Source organism: Nannobrachium achirus, assembly GCF_963921795.1.
Source record: "Nannobrachium achirus genome assembly, chromosome: 13".
Classification (NCBI taxonomy): domain Eukaryota; kingdom Metazoa; phylum Chordata; class Actinopteri; order Myctophiformes; family Myctophidae; genus Nannobrachium; species Nannobrachium achirus.
In genome coordinates this window covers 9,298,502-9,321,001 of record NC_137833.1, presented here as the reverse complement: position 1 = coordinate 9,321,001, position 22,500 = coordinate 9,298,502, and the positions used below count along the sequence as shown (strand labels likewise).

The following is a 22,500-nucleotide window of genomic DNA, read 5'->3' as shown; positions in this document are numbered from 1 at the left end:
GAGAGTTCCGACTTTCCGACGTGCAGCTTTCCGAACTCTAATTCGGGGTAATGCTTTTCAGAAGATGCGAGTGACGTCATTTTTTAGTTGAACCGGACCTTTCCGACCAAAAGTTCAGAGAAAGTTAAGGCATAAGAGCTGGTACTTAAGACACTCAAAATAGAGCCCAATTCATGTTTTGTTGTAAATTGCCGTGCTTCATCATACTTAAGTGCCACACTCGGAGCAGACATGAAATAGCAGATCTACAAGCCCGCGAGGTGTTCTGAGCTATTCGTTTTCTTTTTCACTATTGTTTGTAAATTTTGCATGAATGCAGTTTTTATTGTGGTGAAAGAAATGCAAATGCCCTTTTCCATGCCATACCTGAAGGCAGCATTCAAGAGAATTGCCTTGTCCAAACTCTCCTGAACTTGAATGCAGCATCTTATGTTGAAAGAATTGCCCTCTCTGTGTAGAAATCTATCTAGTCTGCTATTTTCTATATTTTCACCAAAAGGCCCTTTTAGAAATGTCAGCCCCTGCCTCTCTAACAATCTCTCGCGCGTGCGTGCGTGCGTGCGTGCGTGTGCGTGCGTGCGTGTGTGCGTGCATGCGAGTGTGTGTGAGTGTGTGAGAGTGTGTGCATGCATGCGTGCGTGTGCTCAGAGCAGACAGAGCTCAGGACCGGACCTGCCCGGGCCTATTGGCATCTCCAGACTGGAGCCAATGCTCTCAACCCCCCCTGCCCCCCCCTCTTCTCTTCTATTTAATGCTTATTGAATTCAGATCAGTTTCGTAAAGCACAACAGATATTTCTGTCGGAAAGTGGGGAGCCATTAACAATTTACAAGCCCCACGACTCTGGCCCTGGAGGGCAAGTCAGAAAGAGATGGGGAGATAGCATGATGGAGAGATAGCGCTAGTACCGCGTTGATGATGTTAAACTATACAGTAGCATAAGCAGCGACGAGAGAGAGAGAGAGAGAGAAAAACATTATGCATTCATGGCAGTCTTCTATAGCCCGAGGCGCTTGACAATGCATTTGATTTTGTATCAGCGGTTCGTTTAGCACCGGGCAGTCAACGTCATGTGATCCGCTTTACGGTTTTTGATTCCCGTGACAGCCAGGGCACTGTGATGGGTGAAATCTCGCTATTTCGACATCCCATCGTTTTGACTAAGGGTTAGATTTTAGGGTTAGGTTTAGGCATAGTTTTACTGAGGTTAGGGTTAGGGTTTGGGTTTAGGCATAGGGGTTAACATTCACCAGGTTAGCATTCACCAGCGTCGCCAGGTTAGCATTCACCAGGTTAACATTCACTAGCGTCGGCAGGTTAGCATTCACCAGGTTAACATTCACCAGCGTCGGCAGGTTAGCATTTCACCAGGTTAACATTCACTAGCGTCGGCAGGTTAGCATTTCACCAGGTTAACATTCACCAGCGTCGGCAGGTTAGCATTTCACCAGGTTAACATTCACCCGGGTCGAACACATGGAACGTCGAACAAATGGTATGTCTAAATATGGACACAGCGCTCCCGTTTAGCACCGGGCAGTCATCATGTCACGTGATCCGCTTTACGGTTTGGTATTCCCGTGGTGGCAGCCATGCTGTGATGATGTGGAGTGTGTTGTCTTGGGGGAAAGGGATCCAGCTCTCTTGTGTAAGATGATCCTCCAGTGAGCGTCCCTGGAGAGAGAGTTGTGCACACAGTTCAGTTGTGCTGCTTTGTTTCTGTGTAAAGGTCATCACATCCACTCAGGCTCACGCCACAGCACCGGGCTGTGATCGCTTTGTTTCCGCTCCGTGGCAGGTGTACTGCATACACCTGGAATTATTGTGACCGAAGGTCCCAGTTTACCATGAGAAATGTCACAGCTTGTCCGTGTCCATGTACGTGTACACATTTTTCTATGGTTTTCTACGGGCAAACCCATAGACCGTAAAAATGTGTCATCATGATGTCATCAGGCTCTGATGTCACTGTGATGTCAGGGGAACCACTCTACTAGAATGGGTTCGCCGCTCTGACATCACGCTCTGGCTTCACTGTGACGTCACGCCAACAGAATCCCTTTTATGCCCATATATGGAGTTCCCTGATGTCATCAATAGAACCCTGTGATGCCAGGGGGAACAAATATCCCCTTTATGCCCATATATGGAGATATGGAGATCCCTGTGATGCCAGGGGAACAATCCCTTTCATGCCCATATATGGAGATCCCTGATGTCCACATCCCTGATGTCCACATCACTGTGGCGCGACCTCAGTCCCTTGACGCCCTGAGGCGTCTTATTAGTTTTATACTTTATGCTATTTGCTATTTGGCAAAAATCGTGAAAATGTGTGCAAAACTTTGAATATATAATTTTCAAAGCAAACCTTTGTAAATCAAATCTTTGCTACTGGGGAGGGGAGGTTCACTGAAACAACATATTTTGATATGGGGGTCCGTGGCCAAATACATATAATCTGTGGGGGTCCTTGACATGAAAAGGTTTGAGAACCACTGTTAGATAGAAACATAGGTTTTTTCGCTGCAATATATTCGATGACTTGCACAAATTGTCATGATTTCTTCAAAAATAGCAGATCTACAAGCTCGCAGCGTGGCACTCGGTGCCGCGCAGTGAGCCTGTAGATCTGCTATTTTTCACTAGTTAATGCATAAAATAATGGTCTAACATGACTCTAGCCCTGAAACAGCACCGTACAGTGTCCAGCAGCCCTGTACGGTGGCTGGAAGGGAGAGGGGGAAATGAATGCCACCTGAGGTATCTGCTGACGGTGATTTATTGCGTGCCGTTGCCCGGCGCAATCCATCATTACGGAGAAACCCACCGGACCAAATTCTTTGTGTGTTTTCAAACAAAAACTCTTGTGCCTACAGTGTATGGTACCGGGGGAAAGACGGGAGACGTGTTCTTCTCACCGTAATGGTTTTAAATTGTGTCACGCGCAACTTGTTTGCCCCCCTCATAGTCATCTTAGGAACAAAATGTCAACATGTGAAAGAAAAACAAAATAAAATGTTCACTGCATGACTATGATGTTCAATATCGGTGCAGCAGCTTTGTGCTCAGATGACTATTATTTATTTATTTTAAGATTTATATTTAGGCCTTTATAGCCTTTATTGATAGGGAATAGTGAGCCTGACACGCTGTCAGGCTACTCTGAGTCTACTGTAGATCAGTGGTGTAAAGTAACTAAGTACATTTGTATCCCAATGTATGAATGAATGGAACATTGTAAGCGCTTTGAGTTCGCAACTTGCTTAGAAAAGCGCTATAAAAATGCAATCCATTATTACATTTACTTAAGTACTGCACTTAAGTAAAATTTTGAGGTATTTGTAATTTACTTGAGTATTTCCAACGTCCAAAACTTTTACTTCTACTTCACTCGGATCCAAATATTGTACTTTTACTCCACTACATTTATTTGAACACTTTAGTTACTAGTTACTTTGCAGATATACATTTTAATGTTATACAACATACATTAACCACTATTTTATACCTGGCTATTTCAAAATAGCTGATGTGAGCTTGTAGATCTGCTATTTTCAAACATTTGTACTTTTACTTTTGGAACTTTAAGTACATTTTGATGGCAATACTTTGGTACTTTTACTCAAGTACATTTTGAATTCTGGACTTTTACTTGTAACAGAGTATTTCTACATTGCAGTATTGATACTTTTACTCAAGTAAAAAAAATGTCAGTACTTTTCCCACCACTGCTGTAGATGCCTGGACCCAGGCCTCTGGTGACTATTCATATTATTATTAAAGGTGTATTCAGTGATAATGAAAGTGGCCGGGGGTCACCTTGTCCCTTACTGGCCTTACAGCGTGGAAATGTTTAGTTATTTATAGATTTTTTACACCATTATAATGTTCTCGTTTTGATCATTAGACCCAATCACTGAATATCAGTAGGCATACGTCTCCAGCTTCATGATATGTATGATACTGATTTACTACGAGATTGTGGCATTTTATGAGTTCAGTAGTTTACAATCTAGGCATTTAGCAGACGTTCTTAATTCAGAGCGACTGTGGTTCTCAAAACTTTTATGTTGACCATCATAACTAAACATCATAACATAACTACGGCCATACTCTACCCTGATTGGTCGAGGACTGGCTGGCCACCTCTGAAAACCGAATCTAGCTATGCTCGCAACACAGGCCATGGTGGAAGTCCTTATATGGTCAGCACACATTCTAGTGAGGAGAATGAATATATCAATTATATTTTTATTTGAATGAAATACAGTTACTGAATATACCTTTAACTCATTGAATGCCATTTCAAGATGGCCCCCAAGTACCAGACTGCCACTATCCTAGATTTCTAGTGCACGGATCAATTTTTAGTGCACGGATCGTGCACGCCCATGCACCATATATGCATCATATGTGTAGTACTTTTTAACAGCTTTCAAACAAAAAAATCCGCTTGGAAATCCGTTCAGGCATTCATGAGATAGAAGCCTTCAAAGTCAGACAAAACAAACACTGCCACCTTCCAAATTTCTAGTGCACGGATCAATTTTTAGTGCATGGATCGTGCACGCCCATGCCTAGATCATGCACCATATGTGTAGTACTTTTTAACAGCTTTCAAACAAAAAAATCCGCTTGGAAATCCGTTCAGGCATTCATGAGATACAAGCCTTCAAAGTCAGACAAAACAGCCATTTTTGACATTTTGAAAGATGTGTTTGTTATGGGGCTAAACATGCAATTTCGCAATTGCGATCATGCCTAATACATTTGAGGCATTTTTAGAAAATTTTTTATAAAAAAAAATTTTGAAAAAAAAAAAAAAAAAGATTTTTTTTTTTTTTTTTTTCAAAATGGCTTCCAACTCGGGAAACTCGGGCTGTGGCAGCCTGGGAGTACTGTAATAACTCGTGAAACTCGTGCCTTGGCAGTCAATGAGTTAACAGAACTAAACAACACCATGCCCCTGCACCAGACTAACCCCGCCAGGTGCCTCTCCACCTATGCCCGTAACCAGCAACACTCTTCGGGGTCCTTGCACCGGTTGGTGGGGCGGACGGACGCACACTGTAAATGTCAGGGGATAATATGTGTGTGATCACCGCAAGGACCTTGTCAGCGGCGGGCCTGTCACCCCCCCCCCCCCCCCCCCACAGAGAGGTGAGGTCCGGGCTCCTCCGGACCGGGAGGTCCGAGCAGCGCTGACAGCACAGTGGTCTGGTCTCTCCTCCTGTGACAGCACACAGTGGGAGACTAAATGTCAGCATCTCTCTCCTCCAAGAGGACAAACTGTTGGCACCTCAAAAGGTCTTGGTGGGGGAAAAAACGCTCTATCAGGGCAATGTTCACCCTCACGATCTCGCGCACACGCACGGGTTGAACCTTGAGTTGAACCTGTTTCGTTCTTTTTTCCCCCAGCCTAATTTTGAGAGTTTTCAGAGTGTTCCCACTGTAAATGAATTGTTTCATTTACAGAAAAGTACTTTTCACGAAAAGTTGGTTCAGATCTGGAACCAAAAAATTAAGTTTTCTTGCCCAGAACTGGGAACCAGTCTATTTTACATGTCGGAAGATACAGATGCGATCTAAACAATAGCAAAATCAAGTGAAAAAAAAGAGAGAAGAATAGGGAAACTGTACTGTAACTGCCATAGTGTCAATTGAAATCCCCTTGTGAAATGGCCATTTGGACCGATCGTATTCAACACATTGCTGGCCAGGCCTGGAATGGAACCTGCAATGGGCCAACTGGGGACTCCTGTTCCACAGTTGGCACTCTAGAACTGGTTCTTGAGTTATTTTGGTGTAAAAGCGACCTAACCGAGTCTAACCGTTGTGTCTAACCGTTGAATCTAAGCGTTGTGTGTGTGTGTGTGTGTTTTTTCAGAGAGCAGTGACTACGGCGAGGCGGAGGTCCTCCCAGACTCCTTCCCCTCGGCGCCGGCGGAGCCCCTTCCAGAGTTCCAGCTGGAGCCGGAGGACGCCTTCATCGTGAAGAACCGTCCCGTGCAGCTACGCTGCCGGGCGGCGCCGGCCACGCAGATCTACTTCAAGTGCAACGGGGAGTGGGTCAACCAGAACGACCACGTCACCAGAGAGAGCCTGGACCAGATCACAGGTAACCGACCCGGAATACCAGAAGAGTCGCCGGAAAGAAACTCGCCTGGGCTGATGTAGGGATGGGACGATACGCGATATTATCGTTTATCGTGATAAAAAAACACTTACGATAATCGCATCGTGGAGATTTAATTTATCGTGAAATCGTCCTCCGTCGTGCACTGGGATTAATTCACCTTTTATTTGCTAAGCTGCATATCTGGTACAACTTAAACCCTCTGTAATTGGTAAAAGGTACTTATAATATACATTATTTTTTTCACTCTATCAAATGCCTTTGCCAAAAAATAGTCGACCTACAAGCTCACAACGCGGCGCGTTGCGACGCGTTGTGAGCTTGTAGATCTGCTATTTTTTTGGAAAATGTCCCATCCCTAGGCTGATGGTTTATGCCTTTTGATTGATTGATTGATTGATTGAGTTATTTATTAGAAGTTTTGGATAAGAAAAGGTACAGTTTCATGACAGTACAGTTCACTGATACAATGTCAACTAGAAGGAAACTCGGGTAAGGCAAGGCTTATTTGTTATTTTCCATTGAGCTCCTTAATATCCTTATATACCTCTGTAAACTAGTATGCCTAAACGGTTAGACCTAACCTTATTCCTAACCTTAACCTCAGTTAAACGGTGCCAAAACCTAACCTAATGCTTATGTTTAAACCAGCTTTAAACATTTCCAAGCTCTTTTTCCAGCTTGGAAATTTAAAAAGCTGGTTTGCATAGAGAATACATTGAATTACCAAGCAAACCATTTGCTTGGCTTCTCTCAGTGTGAATGCAGCATTATTCCTAATCTTAACCTCAGAAAGATGCTAATTTTCTGTGAGTTACACCAGCGCGCAACTAAGTATAACTCAGCCTTAATATCTCCCTTTGGCCAGAGGGGGTTTTCCCCTTTGCCTGAGCGGTCGATGTTTGGTTTCCTATGCGGGAGACCCATATTCAAATTATAGGTGGCTATACATGCGCGCACGCACGCACGCACACACACACACACACACACACACACACACACACACACACACACACACACACACACACACACACACACACACACACACACACACACAGACACACACACACACACACACACACACACACACAAACAAACAAGAACATGTTTGCACACGCACGCAGATAAACAAATAACACATGGTTTCATAACGACACGTGCGCGACCCACACGCCCACACACAGCAATGTCACTTTTTTTTAATCTCTGGGGCGCAGACATCATATTGGATTTATATTACACGAGCCATTAGTTGCTATGGCTTCATGCGGTGCAGTATGCATGTATGCAGTATGCATGAAGTATGTATAATATGCAGATATACACACGTACATGCATGTTAACCCATTAAGAATGGGTACACATATTGTGTATCATTATTTTATGCTTTAACTATTGAAAAATAGCAGATATACAAGCTCACAGCGCGGCACCGAGTGCCGCGCTGTGAGCTTGTAGATCTGCTATTTTTGAAAAATCAGGAAAATTAGAATTTTTACCCGATTCTATAAGTGTCTTTTGAATCTTTCTACGATTTTTTGAAAAACCTGTGTTTCTGTGTCAGCAATCTGGCTAGCCATCGTCAAAGAAAAGGTCCTTTTCACTTGAACTGGAGCTCAGTTAGTCTGTTCTTGAGAGACTCTTAAGTCAGTGGTTCTCAAAGCTTTTCATGTGAAGGACCCCCAAAATGATATGTATTTGTCCACGGGCCCCCATCTCAAAATATTTAGTTCCAGGGACCACCCAGAAGCAAAATTTGAGTTACAAACGTTCGCTTTGAAAATACATACACTATATTCAAAGATTTGCACACATTTTCACGACTTTTTCCAAAAATAGCAGATCTACAAGCTCGCAGCGCGGCACTCGGTGCCGCGCTGTGAGCTTGTAGATCTGCTATTTTTCACTGGTTAAAGCATTCAATAATTCTAGGCCTAAATGGGTTAACTATGATTGGCGCACAGAGCTAATGTATTATTTCTGTGAGCTGAGAAAACTGTTCCCTCTCTCTCTCTCTCTCTCTCTCTCTCTCTCTCTCTCTCTCTCTCTCTCTCTCTCTCTCTCTCTCTCTCTCTCTCTCGTTCTCTTTATGTGTGTCTCTAAATTACATTTAAATTCAAATGGGGAGAATGAGAAGAAAAAAAAACTATGTTTACATTGACAAAGCAAAAGCGGAACAAAGCAATCAAGACTAAATAATGTATGTATTGTACAATTAAAAATGGAACAAAGAAATGTGTAAACAGAGCTGTGTTACTGTACATTGCAACTTAGATAAAAAACTATCTTACAAAAAACATAATAATGTATGCATTTGCAGTCAGAAATAGTTCTACATTCACGTAGGGGAGTCCTCTTTAACATGTATCCTTGGGATAAACTTTTGAAACAAAAAGCAGCAGTATTTCTATCTTTAGCGTTGACTTGGTACAAAACCTGAATCTGAATCAGAACCAGATTTATTGGTCTATACCAAGTGGGTGAAATTATTTCCGTAGAGCAGGGGACCTCGAACCTTTTCAAGCCAAGGACCCCCTAGCTGAGAGAGAGATGAAGCAGGGACCCCCTCCCCACACATTGGATTCATGTGTGTTTTCTGACGATTAACCACTTAAACCCTCGATACTTAGTAAACTTGAACCTTTTCCCCTCTACACAAAACCTCTTTGCCGAAAATGGCAGATCTACAAGCTAAATCTACAGTGCATAAGCTGCATTATTTGCGGATAATGTTCCTCAGAATAAGGATGCTAGGGCTCAAGTGGTTAATGTAAAAAACACAAAGATTTGGCGGCCCTACCATAGAGAAAGGACAGAAGAAGGGGGAGGGCAAGGGGAATAGAGTGAGACAGATCAATAGAAAACATAAAAAAAAAGTTTACACACACTTAGTAGCGTATCTATCTGGTGTCTGAGGTAAGACTTGAGCGTGAGCATAGCAACAGATGCTGATTGAATACTTAAAGTGGATGTGAAGCCTCCTCCCCACTTCCATTTCGTTTTTTTACAGTCGCGCGCATTTATCCTAATATAAATCAAAATCATCTAAGCATATTTAGCTTATTTTTGGTTCGTGAGGTGGACATCTCACTGTGGTATTCTCCTCTCCTGATGTCTGGTGGTTCGTGAGGTGGACATCTCAGTGGGTTTTTCTGTGGTCTTCTCTTCAGGTCTGGTGATTCGTGAGGTGGACATCTCAGTGGTTCATGTTGTCTCTTCTCCTCAGGTCTGGTTGTTCGTGAGGTGGACATCTCAGTGGTTCATGTATTCTCCTCAGGTCTGGTGGTTTGTGAGGTGGACATCTCAGTGGTTCATGTATTCTCTTCTCCTCAGGTCTGGTGGTTCGTGAGGTGGACACCTCAGTGGTTCATGTATTCTCTTCTTCTCAGGTCTGGTGGTTCGTGAGGTGGACACCTCAGTGGTTCCTGTATTCTCTTCTTCTCAGGTCTGGTGGTTCGTGAGGTGGACACCTCAGTGGTTCATGTTGTCTCTTCTCCTCAGGTCTGGTGGTGACAGAGGTGGACATCGCACTGTGTTTTACTGTGGTCTTCTCCTCTTCAGGTCTGGTGGTTCGTGAGCTGGACATCTCAGTGGTTCATGTTGTCTCTTCTCCTCAGGTCTGGTGGTTCGTGAGGTGGACATCTCACTGTGTTTTACTGTGGTCTTCTCTTCAGGTCTGGTGGTTCGTGAGGTGGACATCTCACTGTGTTTTACTGTGGTCTTCTCTTCAGGTCTGGTGGTTCGTGAGGTGGACATCTCACTATGTTTTACTGTGGTCTTCTCTTCAGGTCTGGTGGTTCGTGAGGTGGACATCTCACTATGTTTTACTGTGGTCTTCTCTTCAGGTCTGGTGGTTCGTGAGGTGGACATCTCACTGTGTTTTACTGTGGTCTTCTCTTCAGGTCTGGTGGTTCGTGAGGTGGACATCTCACTATGTTTTACTGTGGTCTTCTCTTCAGGTCTGGTGGTTCGTGAGGTGGACATCTCACTGTGTTTTACTGTGGTCTTCTCTTCAGGTCTGGTGGTTCGTGAGGTGGACATCTCACTGTGTTTTACTGTGGTCTTCTCTTCAGGTCTGGTGGTTCGTGAGGTGGACATCTCACTGTGTTTTACTGTGGTCTTCTCTTCAGGTCTGGTGGTTCGTGAGGTGGACATCTCACTGTGTTTTACTGTGGTCTTCTCTTCAGGTCTGGTGGTTCGTGAGGTGGACATCTCACTGTGTTTTACTGTGGTCTTCTCTTCAGGTCTGGTGGTTCGTGAGGTGGACATCTCGGTGTCCAGGACTCAGGTGGAGGAACTGTTTGGTCTGGAGGACTACTGGTGTCAGTGTGTGGCCTGGAGCTCCGCGGGGACCACCAAGAGCAGCCGCGCATACGTCCGCATCGCCTGTACGTATACTTACACCGCAGTACTGTGTGTGTGTGTGTGTGTGTGCGTGTGTGTGTGTGTTTGAGAGAGAGAGTGAGAGAGTCCCTATAGGGAGCTTTAAGGGAGAGGTGTTATCTGTTATCTACTATATCTACCTGTCATGTGTGTCAACAGCAGCGGTGTATATAATAAATGTATGTACTGTATATAAACATGTCATATTCCTCTAGCCTCCCATGGCGATATGCGTGGGACAGTGTGATTGACACGCTACATGTTTATATGAACGCATGAAGTATAATACATGAGTGGAAAGAGGCTTCTGGGTGTGTGTGAGTGTGTGTGTGTGTGTGTGGGGGGGGGGGGGGGAGTATGTTTACTCAAGTACTGTACTAATTATACTAATTTTGAGAAAATGTTACTTTACTGGAGTATTTCCAATTTTCTGTACTTTTACTTCACTACTCCACTACATCTCAGAGGCAAATACTGTACCTTTACTCCACTAAAATTATTTGAAAACACATTTTTGGACACTGCTCCTACAATTTTTGCCCTAAAATCATGCAAATCGGTACACAATATGTCTACACTCATCTCTTCAACATGGATCTGTCCCATTTAGCGCCACCTTCAGGCCGATTTTTTAAAACACATTTTTGGACACTGCTCCTACAGATTTTGCCCTAAAATCACGCAAATCGGTACACAGTATGTCTACACTCATCTCATCAACATGGATATGTCCCATATAGCGCCACCATCAGGCCGATTTTTTCAAACACATTTTCTGACACTGCTCAGTGCTCACATTTTGGCCTAAAATCACGCTGCGACCTGACGGTCGCTTATCTCCCGATTAGGGAGTCTTACTGGTAATGTTTAACTTCGTTGCGTGTCCCCCCATCTTTAAGTAAAGCAATAGAATACTTTTTTCCCACTGCTGCTGCTGCTGCTGTGTGTGGGGATGGACGCACGGGTGCGCGTGCTTGTGTGCGTGCATGCGTGTGTGAGGCGGATAGATTTCATTGGGATGGACAGTATAGTGGTTTGTTCATTACTCTGCACTGTGGGGTTGCTGCCTCCATCATACCAGCTGTCACTCACTCTCTGCCTCGCTGTGTGTCGCCCCCTGCAGACCTGAGGAAGAACTTTGAGCAGGAGCCACTGGGCAGGGAGGTGCGTCTGGAACAGGAGGTGCTGCTGCAGTGTCGCCCCCCAGAGGGCATGCCCCCTGCTGAGGTACAGTATGTCACTGTCCATTACCGCGCAAAGTAGGGGTGCTCGTTATTATGCTCCGTCCCGCGACGGCATCGCACACAGAGAACGGACAATAACGGCAGATCTCAAGCTCACAACGTTCGCATCCGCAACGAAATTTGAGCTTGGATAGCTGTTCTCGAGCGCAATGCCATGGCAGGGGTGAAGTATATATTATGTGGAGCGTCTCAACGCACTCACCAGCCAACATAGAGAGGAGGTTGAATGAACTGAAAGCTGCGCTCCCCAAAACTACTGAATGATTATATGAAACAGGCATGTGCAGCCTCAATGTTGGTAAACAAGAAATCTGTCTATATATCCTGCTGGCTGGCGTCTGTGGCATGGCCATTGTGTGTGCGCCATTTGGCTTTTTGATTTGTCACAACGCTGTCCACAGCGTGTGGAGAGGGAAAGGGAAAGCTAAAAAACATATTTGTGGAAACCTGATAACACAAACAAAACCGGATAAAATCTCCGTGGGAGAGCGTGCATGCATGGCCCCCACGACTTCCCGCGGCAATGTCACTGTCTGTCACACCTAGAGTCGCCTGTCCATGCCAGAGTTTTGTTGTTGTCTGCTGACACCGATCCCGATTTTGGGTCCTTTGAGCAATATTTTATATTAAAAAATAAAAAAGCTAGATCAGTTCTTATTCATTTGGAGATTTTTGATTTGATGAAAGCTTTTAGAAAATAGACAACTTTTTGTGTTTTTTCCTTAAATCCGCACAAACGCAGGAAAAAAAGTAGCAGATTCACAAGCTCGAAAGGCGGAGATTTGATCTTGTAGATTTGCTACTTTTGCTATTTTTGCCCAAAATACAGTAGACATCTCAGAAGACATTGATACACATTGGCTGCATAATTGCAGATACCAATCTTGTAAAAAAAAAAAGAAAAAACCTTCCCTCATCCACAGTAGACACACATGGTTTCACACAATCAATATTGTATTTGTTTTGGAAATACATAATGTCACTCATCCTTTAGCCATGAACCACATGAACCCTAGTAACTCTGTTCTGGTTATGTCTGTAGGCCAACTTTCTGCCAAAATAGCAGGTCTACACGCTCACAACAACCTGCTATGAGCTTGTAGATCAGCTACGTTTATGCAAATACTGTTGTATTTAGATTGAAGCCTGTTTGTGCATGAGTTCTGGTTGTTCACAAATATTACAAAGGGAGGGTGAGAAATGCAGTGGTGTAAAGTAACTAAGTACATTTACTAAGTACATTAAGTACTGTACTTAAGTACACTTTTTAAGTATTTGTACTTTACTTTTCCAATTTATAATTTATATTTCCAATTTCCAATACTTTTACTTATATTCCACTATACATCTTGGATCCAAATATTGTACTTTTACTACAATTATTTGAACAATTTAGTTACTAGTTACTTTGCAGACATAAATTATAATATTATAAAACATACATAAACCGCTCAGAAGTCACACTGCGTCGCATCGTGATGCGCTGTGAGCTTGTACTGTAGATCTGCTATTTTCAAACATTTTGTACTTTTACTTTGGGTATTTTAAGTACATTTTGTTGCCAATATGTTTGTACTTTTACTCAAGTACATTTTGAATTCCAGACTTTTATTTGCAACATAGTATTATTATATTGCAGTATTGATACTTTTACTTGAGTAAATTGAGTACTTTTTCCACCACTGGAGAAATGGATATTTATATATTTTTCCCGAGCAAACTTCGGTCATTATTTATTCATCAAATATTGACAGCTTTGGCCTAAATGTCAGATGCAGCATGGAAGCATGCGGTGTGATGACTTGATAGCCCTCGGAGGCTTCTCGCTGTGTTTACGGGAACTGTTTGTTCATGGTGTTTACGCTAGCCTTGGACAAGACTGACAGAGATCTGTTTTTATCGATTCTGACATTTGTCAAAAAGAAGGCCAAGTTGGTCGACCCTCAAATATCCACTGTACACTCCTTGTTTAATGGCCCTATAGGTATTAATCCCTTCTTTGCCTGAATTCCACAGCATTCCTCAATGAGTGTTATTACGGTGCTGTTGCCGCAGTTGAAACCAGTATTGCGCTCAATGGAAAAATACCATCAATTTGATTCGATTTTAATTAAATAGCCTACATTGAAAATGTATTGATAGTGAAATTCAGGCACAAATGGGATTAAAACACTTACAGATGGGGTGCCATGATTTTTTGCCATGATCAGGTATTATGATTATATTGGAGGAAGTTTTTTTTCCCAAAAAGTTTACAGAAAGTGTTAAAATTATGTTTTATGTGGCCAAACCCACCAGTTCATTATGTATGCCTGGTTGTCAGGTGGGTGGTGACCCAGCTGAAGCTTTCAGCTTTCAGGAAGTAAATTCACAGGGAAGGCAAATTTGACATTATAACCCCACCCACCGGTGTTCTATTAGAGTAATGTTAACTTCAAAGACACATACAAAACAGAAAAAGTACAAAACTATGGCACCACCTCTTTAAAAAAAAAGATGTTGCTATTCATGGGTTGCGTTTGTAGTCCTAAAGCGGCCATATTGAGGACCAACACAGGTGTTCAATTTGTCTGATTGGCATAGAACCAATGTTCTACGTTAATCAAAACACCTGTGTTGGTCCTCAAAATGGCTGGTGTAGGACTACAAATGCAACCCATGAATATAGGTCTACTGTATACAGCAACAAGAACCCCAAAATGGGTTCCTGGCTTGAAAGGTATAGTTAGTTCTTACGTAATAGGGTTCCTGGTCTAAATTTGTTGAGCATGACCTACACAGTTCAGCTCATTTGTCTACATGCAAAGCTGTTCCACAAAAACAAAGATTGTGCGTGAGTGTGTGCGTGTGCGCGCGTTTGTGTTTATTTCGTCGACTAAAACTATGACGAAAAATGTTTGTCGACTGACGAAAACTAAATAAAAACTAAGCTGCAATGACTAAATATATTGACAATTTTGTCAACAAAAATAAAAACTAGACTAAAACGTTAGGGAGGGACTAGTGCTAAAGAGAGTCATTTTATGTTTGGTTGCTCTCAGGTGTTGCGTGCTGAAAATAGCAGATCTACAAGCTCCCAACGCGTCGCGCTGCGACGCGTTGTGAGCTTGTAGATCGGCTATTTTCAGCACGCAATCAAGTGTAAAATCAGTCATTATGATCCCATCAAGGCCTGCGAAAATACGTTTTAGTTGACTAAATCAACTGTAGATTCAGTTGCCGAAAATCTTATTTAGATATTTAGTCGACTAAAATTAAATCAAAACTAAAACTGTTCAGGTGACTAAATTATGACTAAAACTAAATGACATTTTATTAAAAAGACTATGACTGAAACTAAATCAAAATTTGCTGTAAAAAACAACACTGGTTTGTGTCTGACTGTGCTCTCTCTGTCTCTCTCTCTCTGTCTCTCTCTGTCTCTCTCTCTCTCTCTCTCTCTCTCTCTCTCTCTCTCTCTCTCTCTCTGTCTCTCTCTCTCTCTCTGTCTCCACCGCAGGTGGACTGGCTGAAGAACGAGGACACCATCGACCCCTCGCTGGACTCCAACTTCCTGGTGACCATCGATCACGACCTGATCGTCAAGCAGGCCAGGCTGTCGGACACGGCCAACTACACCTGCGTGGCGCGCAACGTGGTGGCCAAGAGACGCAGCAGCACCGCCACGCTCATCGTCTACGGTAACACACATACTCCTGTAGAGAGTGGACCTTTAGTTCTACGGTAACACACATACTCCCGTAGAGAGTGGACCTTTAGTTCTACGGTAACACACATACTCCCGTAGAGAGTGGACCTTTAGTTCTACGGTAACACACATACTCCCGTAGAGAGTGGACCTTTAGTTCTACGGTAACACACATACTCCCGTAGAGAGTGGACCTTTAGTTCTACGGTAACACACATACTCCTGTAGAGAGTGGACCTTTAGTTCTACGGTAACACACATACTCCCGTAGAGAGTGGACCTTTAGTTCTACGGTAACACACATGCTCCTGTAGAGAGTGGACCTTTAGTTCTACGGTAACACACATACTCCTGTAGAGAGTGGACCTTTAGTTCTACGGTAACACACATACTCCCGTAGAGAGTGGACCTTTAGTTCTACGGTAACACACATACTCCCGTAGAGAGTGGACCTTTAGTTCTACGGTAACACACATACTCCTGTAGAGAGTGGACCTTTAGTTCTACGGTAACACACATACTCCCGTAGAGAGTGGACCTTTAGTTCTACGGTAACACACATACTCCTGTAGAGAGTGGACCTTTAGTTCTACGGTAACACACATACTGCTGTAGAGAGTGGACCTTTAGTCTACGGTAACACACATACTCCTGTAGAGAGTGGACCTTTAGTTCTACGGTAACACACATACTCCTGTAGAGAGTGGACCTTTAGTTCTACGGTAACACACATACTCCTGTAGAGAGTGGACCTTTAGTTCTACAGTAACACACATACTCCTGTAGAGAGTGGACCTTTAGTTCTACGGTAACACACATACTCCTGTAGAGAGTGGACCTTTAGTTCTACGGTAACACACATACTCCTGTAGAGAGTGGACCTTTAGTTTTACGGTAACACACATGCTCCTGTAGAGAGTGGACCTTTAGTTTTACGGTAACACACATACTCCTGTAGAGAGTGGACCTTTAGTTCTACGGTAACACACATACTCCTGTAGAGAGTGGACCTTTAGTCTACGGTAACACACATACTCCTGTAGAGAGTGGACCTTTAGTTCTACGGTAACACACATACTCCTGTAGAGAGTGGACCTTTAGTTCTACGGTAACACACATACTCCTGTAGAGAGAGTCTACGGTAACACACATACTCCTGTAGAGAGAGTCTACGGTAACACACACGCTCCTGTAGAGAGTGGACCTTTAGTCTACGGTAACACACATACTCCTGTAGAGAGTGGACCTTTAGTTTTCTCCTGCTGCAGAAACCAAGCATAAATAAGCCAGAGACATTTTCCCGTGGCACGTCTTAACTAAATGCCATATTCTCAATCTCAGCTCTCAATTCCTATACCGATCGAGTCCAAAGCAACGTTAGTAATAGTGCTGTGTTTTGTTTTGGAAGAGAAACACTGCTGCGGTAGAAAACTCTCTGGTTGCCAAATTCTGTGAGTGAAACAAGCAACCAGGTCTATGAAAACAAGCCCAAAGGTTTCACCACTTGAGCTCTATTACATTAGCTATTTTCTAAAAGAATAAAGCAAGGCCAAATAAGCAACTAGACTTCAGAAACAAGCCCAAACCAAAGCAACCCGCAACTACAGACTACAGGAACATTTTTAAAATAAACATTTATGTAAGTAAAGTTTATTATTATTATTATTATTATCATCATCATCATCATAACCGATCTACCAGGTCACAGTGCGTTTCCAATCTTGGGGTCTTTGACGTGAAAATAGTTGAGAACAGCTGTGTGCTAACGATACATAATTGGGTCATAACCGTGTGTGTGTGTGTGTGTGTGTCTCTCTCTCTCTCTCTCTCTCTCTCTCTCTCTCTCTCTCTCTCTGCCCAGTGAGTGGAGGCTGGTCGTCGTGGACAGAGTGGTCGGAGTGCAACGCCCGGTGTGGGCGGGGCTGGCAGCGACGGACGCGCAGCTGCACCAATCCGGCGCCTCTCAACGGCGGGGCGTTCTGCGAGGGCCCGCCCTTCCAGAGAGTCACCTGCACCACGCTGTGTCCTGGTGAGCTGCACGGAAAACCTCCACACACTGTCACATTCCACCGTTCAAATTCAAAAATAGCAAAAGTACGGTAGCATATCTACAAGCTTGAAAAGCGTTGCTTCGCCTTGCATTTCAAGCTTGTGGATCTGTTTTTTTTTTGTGTGTTTTTATTTTTATTGATTATTTTATTAGACAAAAATGGAGAACAGTACAAGTATAGTCAATACAATTGAAATGTAGTACAGTACAAGTACAGTTAAACACCCTGCCTAAAAGGAACGTCCCAAATAAGTCCTTTTGCTTTCTTTTTTACGTTGGAAGCCCTCTGTATTTAATTCATAATTCATAAATAGCAAGCAAAGAAAACATTCAATATATAGCAGTTATAAAAACACTATGTGTATGATCAAGTAGGACAGTGGTTCTCGACCAGTGGTCCGGGGACCACCAGTGGTCCTTGAGGGGGTTCCAGGTGGTCCCCAGCTAAATGATGGAGAGTTGATAACCAAATGGACCCTTATAGATCTTTAACTCTTGAGAGCTTAAAATGAAACCAAATGGACCTTTATGGGTCCATTTAAGAATTAAGAAGTACTCGATTTGTCACTTTAGAAATGTGCAGATACCCTCTACACACTGAAAAGTTATGTTTGTTTACTGTTGAGGGAAAAAACAGTGTTTCACATTAAGTTAATCATCTGGGGACCCCCCTGGGGGTCCCGACCCACAGGTTGAGAACCACTGTCCTATGGTACCAACATTAATACAGCATGGAAATATGGACACAACCTTATCCAACGATAACAAAATATTCCACGTTTTGGGTCTGAGAGGCTAAATGTCATCAAATGCTGAATAAATAATTGACCTTGTTGAAAACCAATGAAATAGGACATTCATTTAGTTAAAAAAAAATAGAAAACGTTGAATATGGAGCAACGATATGCATGTTTATACGACGACTAACACAGAAGGAAGGCCACAGTTCTTCTGGGTTCACATTTCTTGCATGTTTTAGTCATCCCTGCCATTATCAGGATAATTCTTATTCAGGTCAGTTGTTAAAAAAGAAAAGTTTATTAAATACAGAATAGATATGTTGTTGCTTCTGCAGCAAGGAATAGCATATAGTCTAGAATGGAAGGAAGAAAGATTTCTCAGTAATCTAGTGTATGTGAACATTGTCTAGAATGTGTGACTACACTAGCATTAACCTACAGAATGTGGTTTAGAATATTATGTTCAGAATGCAGCTTGCTTTCACATATTTCTGTACTAATAATAGATGAGCATAAACAGTGGTGGAAAGTAACTACGTACATTTACTCAAGTACAATTTTGAGGTATTTATTTATTTACTGGAGTATTTCCATTTTCCTTTTACTTCTACTCCACTACATCTCAGAAGCAAATATTGTACTTTTACGCTACGTCAAATTTTTGACAACTTTAGTCACTACTAGTTACTTTGTAGATTTAGATCATTATTACAAAACATACATTATCCTCACAACGCGTCCCATCGAGACACGTGGTGACTTTGTAGATTTGCTATTTTCAAAAGATTTTCATACAGTAGAAAATGTGTCAAATGGGATGTTCTGCATAACAAGTACTTTTACTTTTGGTACTTTAAGTACATTTTGATACTAATACTAAGACATTTTGAGGCCCAGTCTGTAAATGTAAACTCTTAAAGGACATCTTTGTTATTTAGAGAAAAGAAAAGATTGTGTGTTAAATGTTTTTATTTACTTTCTATCGTTTTAGCTATTTTAGTGATTTTGATTTCAGTGGGTGGGGGGGCATGTGTGCATGTGGCTAAATATGTCTTTTTAGACACAATAAGCTGGCGATTTCTTTATTACTATTTACAGTAACACTACTAGCCCCCATAAGTCACATCTGCCCATGAAAGATTGCAGTGCATCTTGGGAATGGCCTTATTGTGTCTAAAAATACATATTTAGCCACTTATAGCCATGCCCCCACCCACTGAAACCAAAACATTAAAATGGCTAAAACGATATAGAAAGCAGTAAATGAAAACATTTTAACACTTCTCTTCTTTTCTCTAATTACGATCTAAAATATTAACCCTTGTTCTAAAAAAAAACTAAGTTGTCCTTTAAACACTGACTGAGGTGTGTTGTTTGTGCCGCCCCCTAGTGGACGGAGGCTGGACGGACTGGGCCAAGTGGTCGGCCTGCGGGACAGAGTGCACCCACTGGCGGAGCCGCGAGTGCCAGGCCCCGCCCCCCAGGAACGGAGGGCGCCACTGCAGCGGCGGCATGATGGAGAGCAAGAACTGCACCGAGGGCCTGTGTACGCGCAGTAAGTTACCATGACTGTCATGAGAATGTTAGAGCGGCAGGGGCTGACGTTTCTAAAAGGGCCTTTTGGTGAAAATATTGTATTTTCAATATTTTCACCAAAAGGCCCTTTTAGACCTCCAAGCTCACAAGTCGACCTCCAAGTTGTGAGCTTGGAGGTCGGCTATTTTCCGTACTTTGATACCACACTAAACTAAGCATAACAAAGGCAATACTGGAGATGTGGTGCAACAGCAGGGATTTCTACACAGAGAGGGCAATTCTTTCAACATAAGATGCTGCATTCAAGTTCAGGAGAGTTTGGACAAGGCAATTCTCTTGAATGCTGCCTTCAGTTATGGTCTGGAGAGGGCACTTTTTACGACGGATAAAAGGGCAGGGGCCCAAGCCCCCTTTGGTGTCTATGTGTGCACGTGCCTGCTGACCGTCCTAGGATAGGATAGGGACTGTGTACTGACTGTCCCAGGATAATGCTTTAATCCAGTGTTTCTCAAAGTTTTACATTTGAAGGTCTCCCCTTAACTCTGACAGCATACAAATGGATGCTGTCAGAGTTACAGACTTGCATGGGTCAATGTAAACCCCCCTAAAGGAACCCACAATGTCCCTGGAATCCACTTTGAGAACCACTGCGTTAATGTGTGTAAAATATGAATCAGGCTTCATGTCACTCATGATTTTCATTCGACATTTTTGGATGGCGTGACATTGTATCTGCAATAGTTAGGGGCCGTAGAAAAAAAATGTTTTAACCAAAAACCCAAGCTGGGGGAAAGAAATAGGAGATAAACAAAAAAAAACTGTTTATGTTACAGTGGACGGTATGGATTTATTCTTTTATTTTTTTATGATTTCATTTCTGGGTGTAAACTTCTTCGGCGATCAAGGCTTTGGAAGTGTGCAGCCCAGTCTATCGTAAAACCACTGGAAAACCAAAGACAAGAAGTCTCTTCTTGGCAAATTAACATTTGTGGTCAAGAAGAAACAAATCACATCTGTTACGGTGCAGGCACTTCCCTGCACTTAATGCAAATGCACTGACACACAGTATCTCCCGGCATATGGTATTTCAGAGGTCTCTAGTTGTACTGTACTGAGGCGGGTGTTTCTGAGGTATGAGGGGGGGAATTGAGAGATTCTGGGAATCGTGTGAACACAAAGTGAGTTCAGACGACTACTCTGCAGTTCCTTGGCAAGCGACACCTCCGTGCCATGGGAGTTTAAATCCATTTAGGCCTAGAATTATTGAATGCTTTAAACTATTGAAAAACAGCAGATATACAAGCTCACAGCGCGGCACCGAGTGCCGCGCTGCAAGCTTGTAGATCTGCTATTTTTTGAAAAATCGTGTTTTTTTTCTTTGAATATAACATTTTGTAACTCAAATATTTGGTTCTGGGGGGTCCCTGGAACTACATATTTTGAGATGGGGGTCCGCGGCCAAATGTAATTTTGGGGGTCCTTGACATGAAAAGGTTTGAGAACCACTGATTTAGAAGCAGGATTTAGAATACATTTATAGAATCGGGTAAAAAATATTCAAAGATTTACACGATTTGTTCACGATTTTTCAAAAATACAAAGTTGTATTTTTGCTTGTATGATTATGATATGTTTTAATAGTTAAAACATAAAATAATTGTTAAAGTGGTTCAAATCTACAGTGACACAGATTTGCGTTCAGTTCTAAATGGGATAAATCCTAGCTAAAAACGGGCTCAGGACAGATGGTTTGTGGGGTGGACACGTAGATGCACAATAGAGAGAGAGAGAGAGAGAGAGAAAGAGAGAGAGAGAGAGAGAGAGAGAGAGAGAGAGAGAGAGAATGAGAGAAAGAGAGAGAGAGAGAGGACGCAGCGATCCAACCTCTGCTGTATGGAGAGCACAGATGGGAGAGAGTGTGAGTGCAGGGGGAAAGAAGGGTCACGGAGCGGGGAAGCAACGCATGACGCCACCAGTGGTGGAAAGTAACAAAGTACATTTACTTGATTTATATATCGCCTTTATCCAAGGTGCTTTACATAGATTGTGCATTACGTTCATCACACACACATTCATACACCGATGGCGGAGGAAACCATGCAAGGCACCAACCTGCTCACCGGGAGCAACTATAAGGGTTCAGAGTCTTGCTCAAGGACCCTTCGACACTAACTCTGGTGGGAACCCTTCGGGAACCCTCCGTGTTCTAATGACGGTTTCTCTACCCCTGAGCCACTGTCGTACTTAAGCACTGTACTAAAGTACAGTTTTGAGGTCATTTTACTTTACTGGAGTATTTCCAATTTTCAGCACTTTTAGTCCTACTCCACTACATCTCAGCGACAAATATTGTACTTTTACTCCATTATAATTATTTGAAAACTAGTCAGCAGTTACTTTGTAGGTTTCGATTATTATTACAAAACCACTTCAGCCCGGTATACATTTAGGCCATTTGAAAATAGCTGATCTACAAGCTCAGATCAGCTATCTCACAATGTGTCGCATCGTAGATTTGTAATACATTTGAAAACTTGAAATGGGACATTCTGTATAATGAGTACTTTTAAGTACATTTTGATACTTTTGTAGTTGTACTCAAGTACATTTTGAATTCCAGACTTTCAGTTGTAAGGGTGCCCACACACCAAAATACCTATGAGAGTGGAATCCGCGTTCCGCCAATGCATTTCAATGATAAGGGAGCGTTTTTTGCAGAA

The 22,500-nt window shown here is 42.7% G+C and overlaps 1 protein-coding gene across 1 annotated transcript in view; it reads left to right on the top strand.

Moving 5' to 3' along the window:
• Window positions 1–22,500, top strand: part of unc5b (unc-5 netrin receptor B) — a gene marked incomplete at both ends in the record, with an annotated part of 125,612 nt that overhangs the window by 81,080 nt on the left and 22,032 nt on the right. The window contains 6 exon segments of the mRNA XM_080740126.1: window positions 5,891–6,121; window positions 10,384–10,527; window positions 11,646–11,749; window positions 15,266–15,446; window positions 17,316–17,483; window positions 19,635–19,799. Of these exon segments, the coding sequence (XP_080596252.1) occupies window positions 5,891–6,121; window positions 10,384–10,527; window positions 11,646–11,749; window positions 15,266–15,446; window positions 17,316–17,483; window positions 19,635–19,799 (993 nt within the window).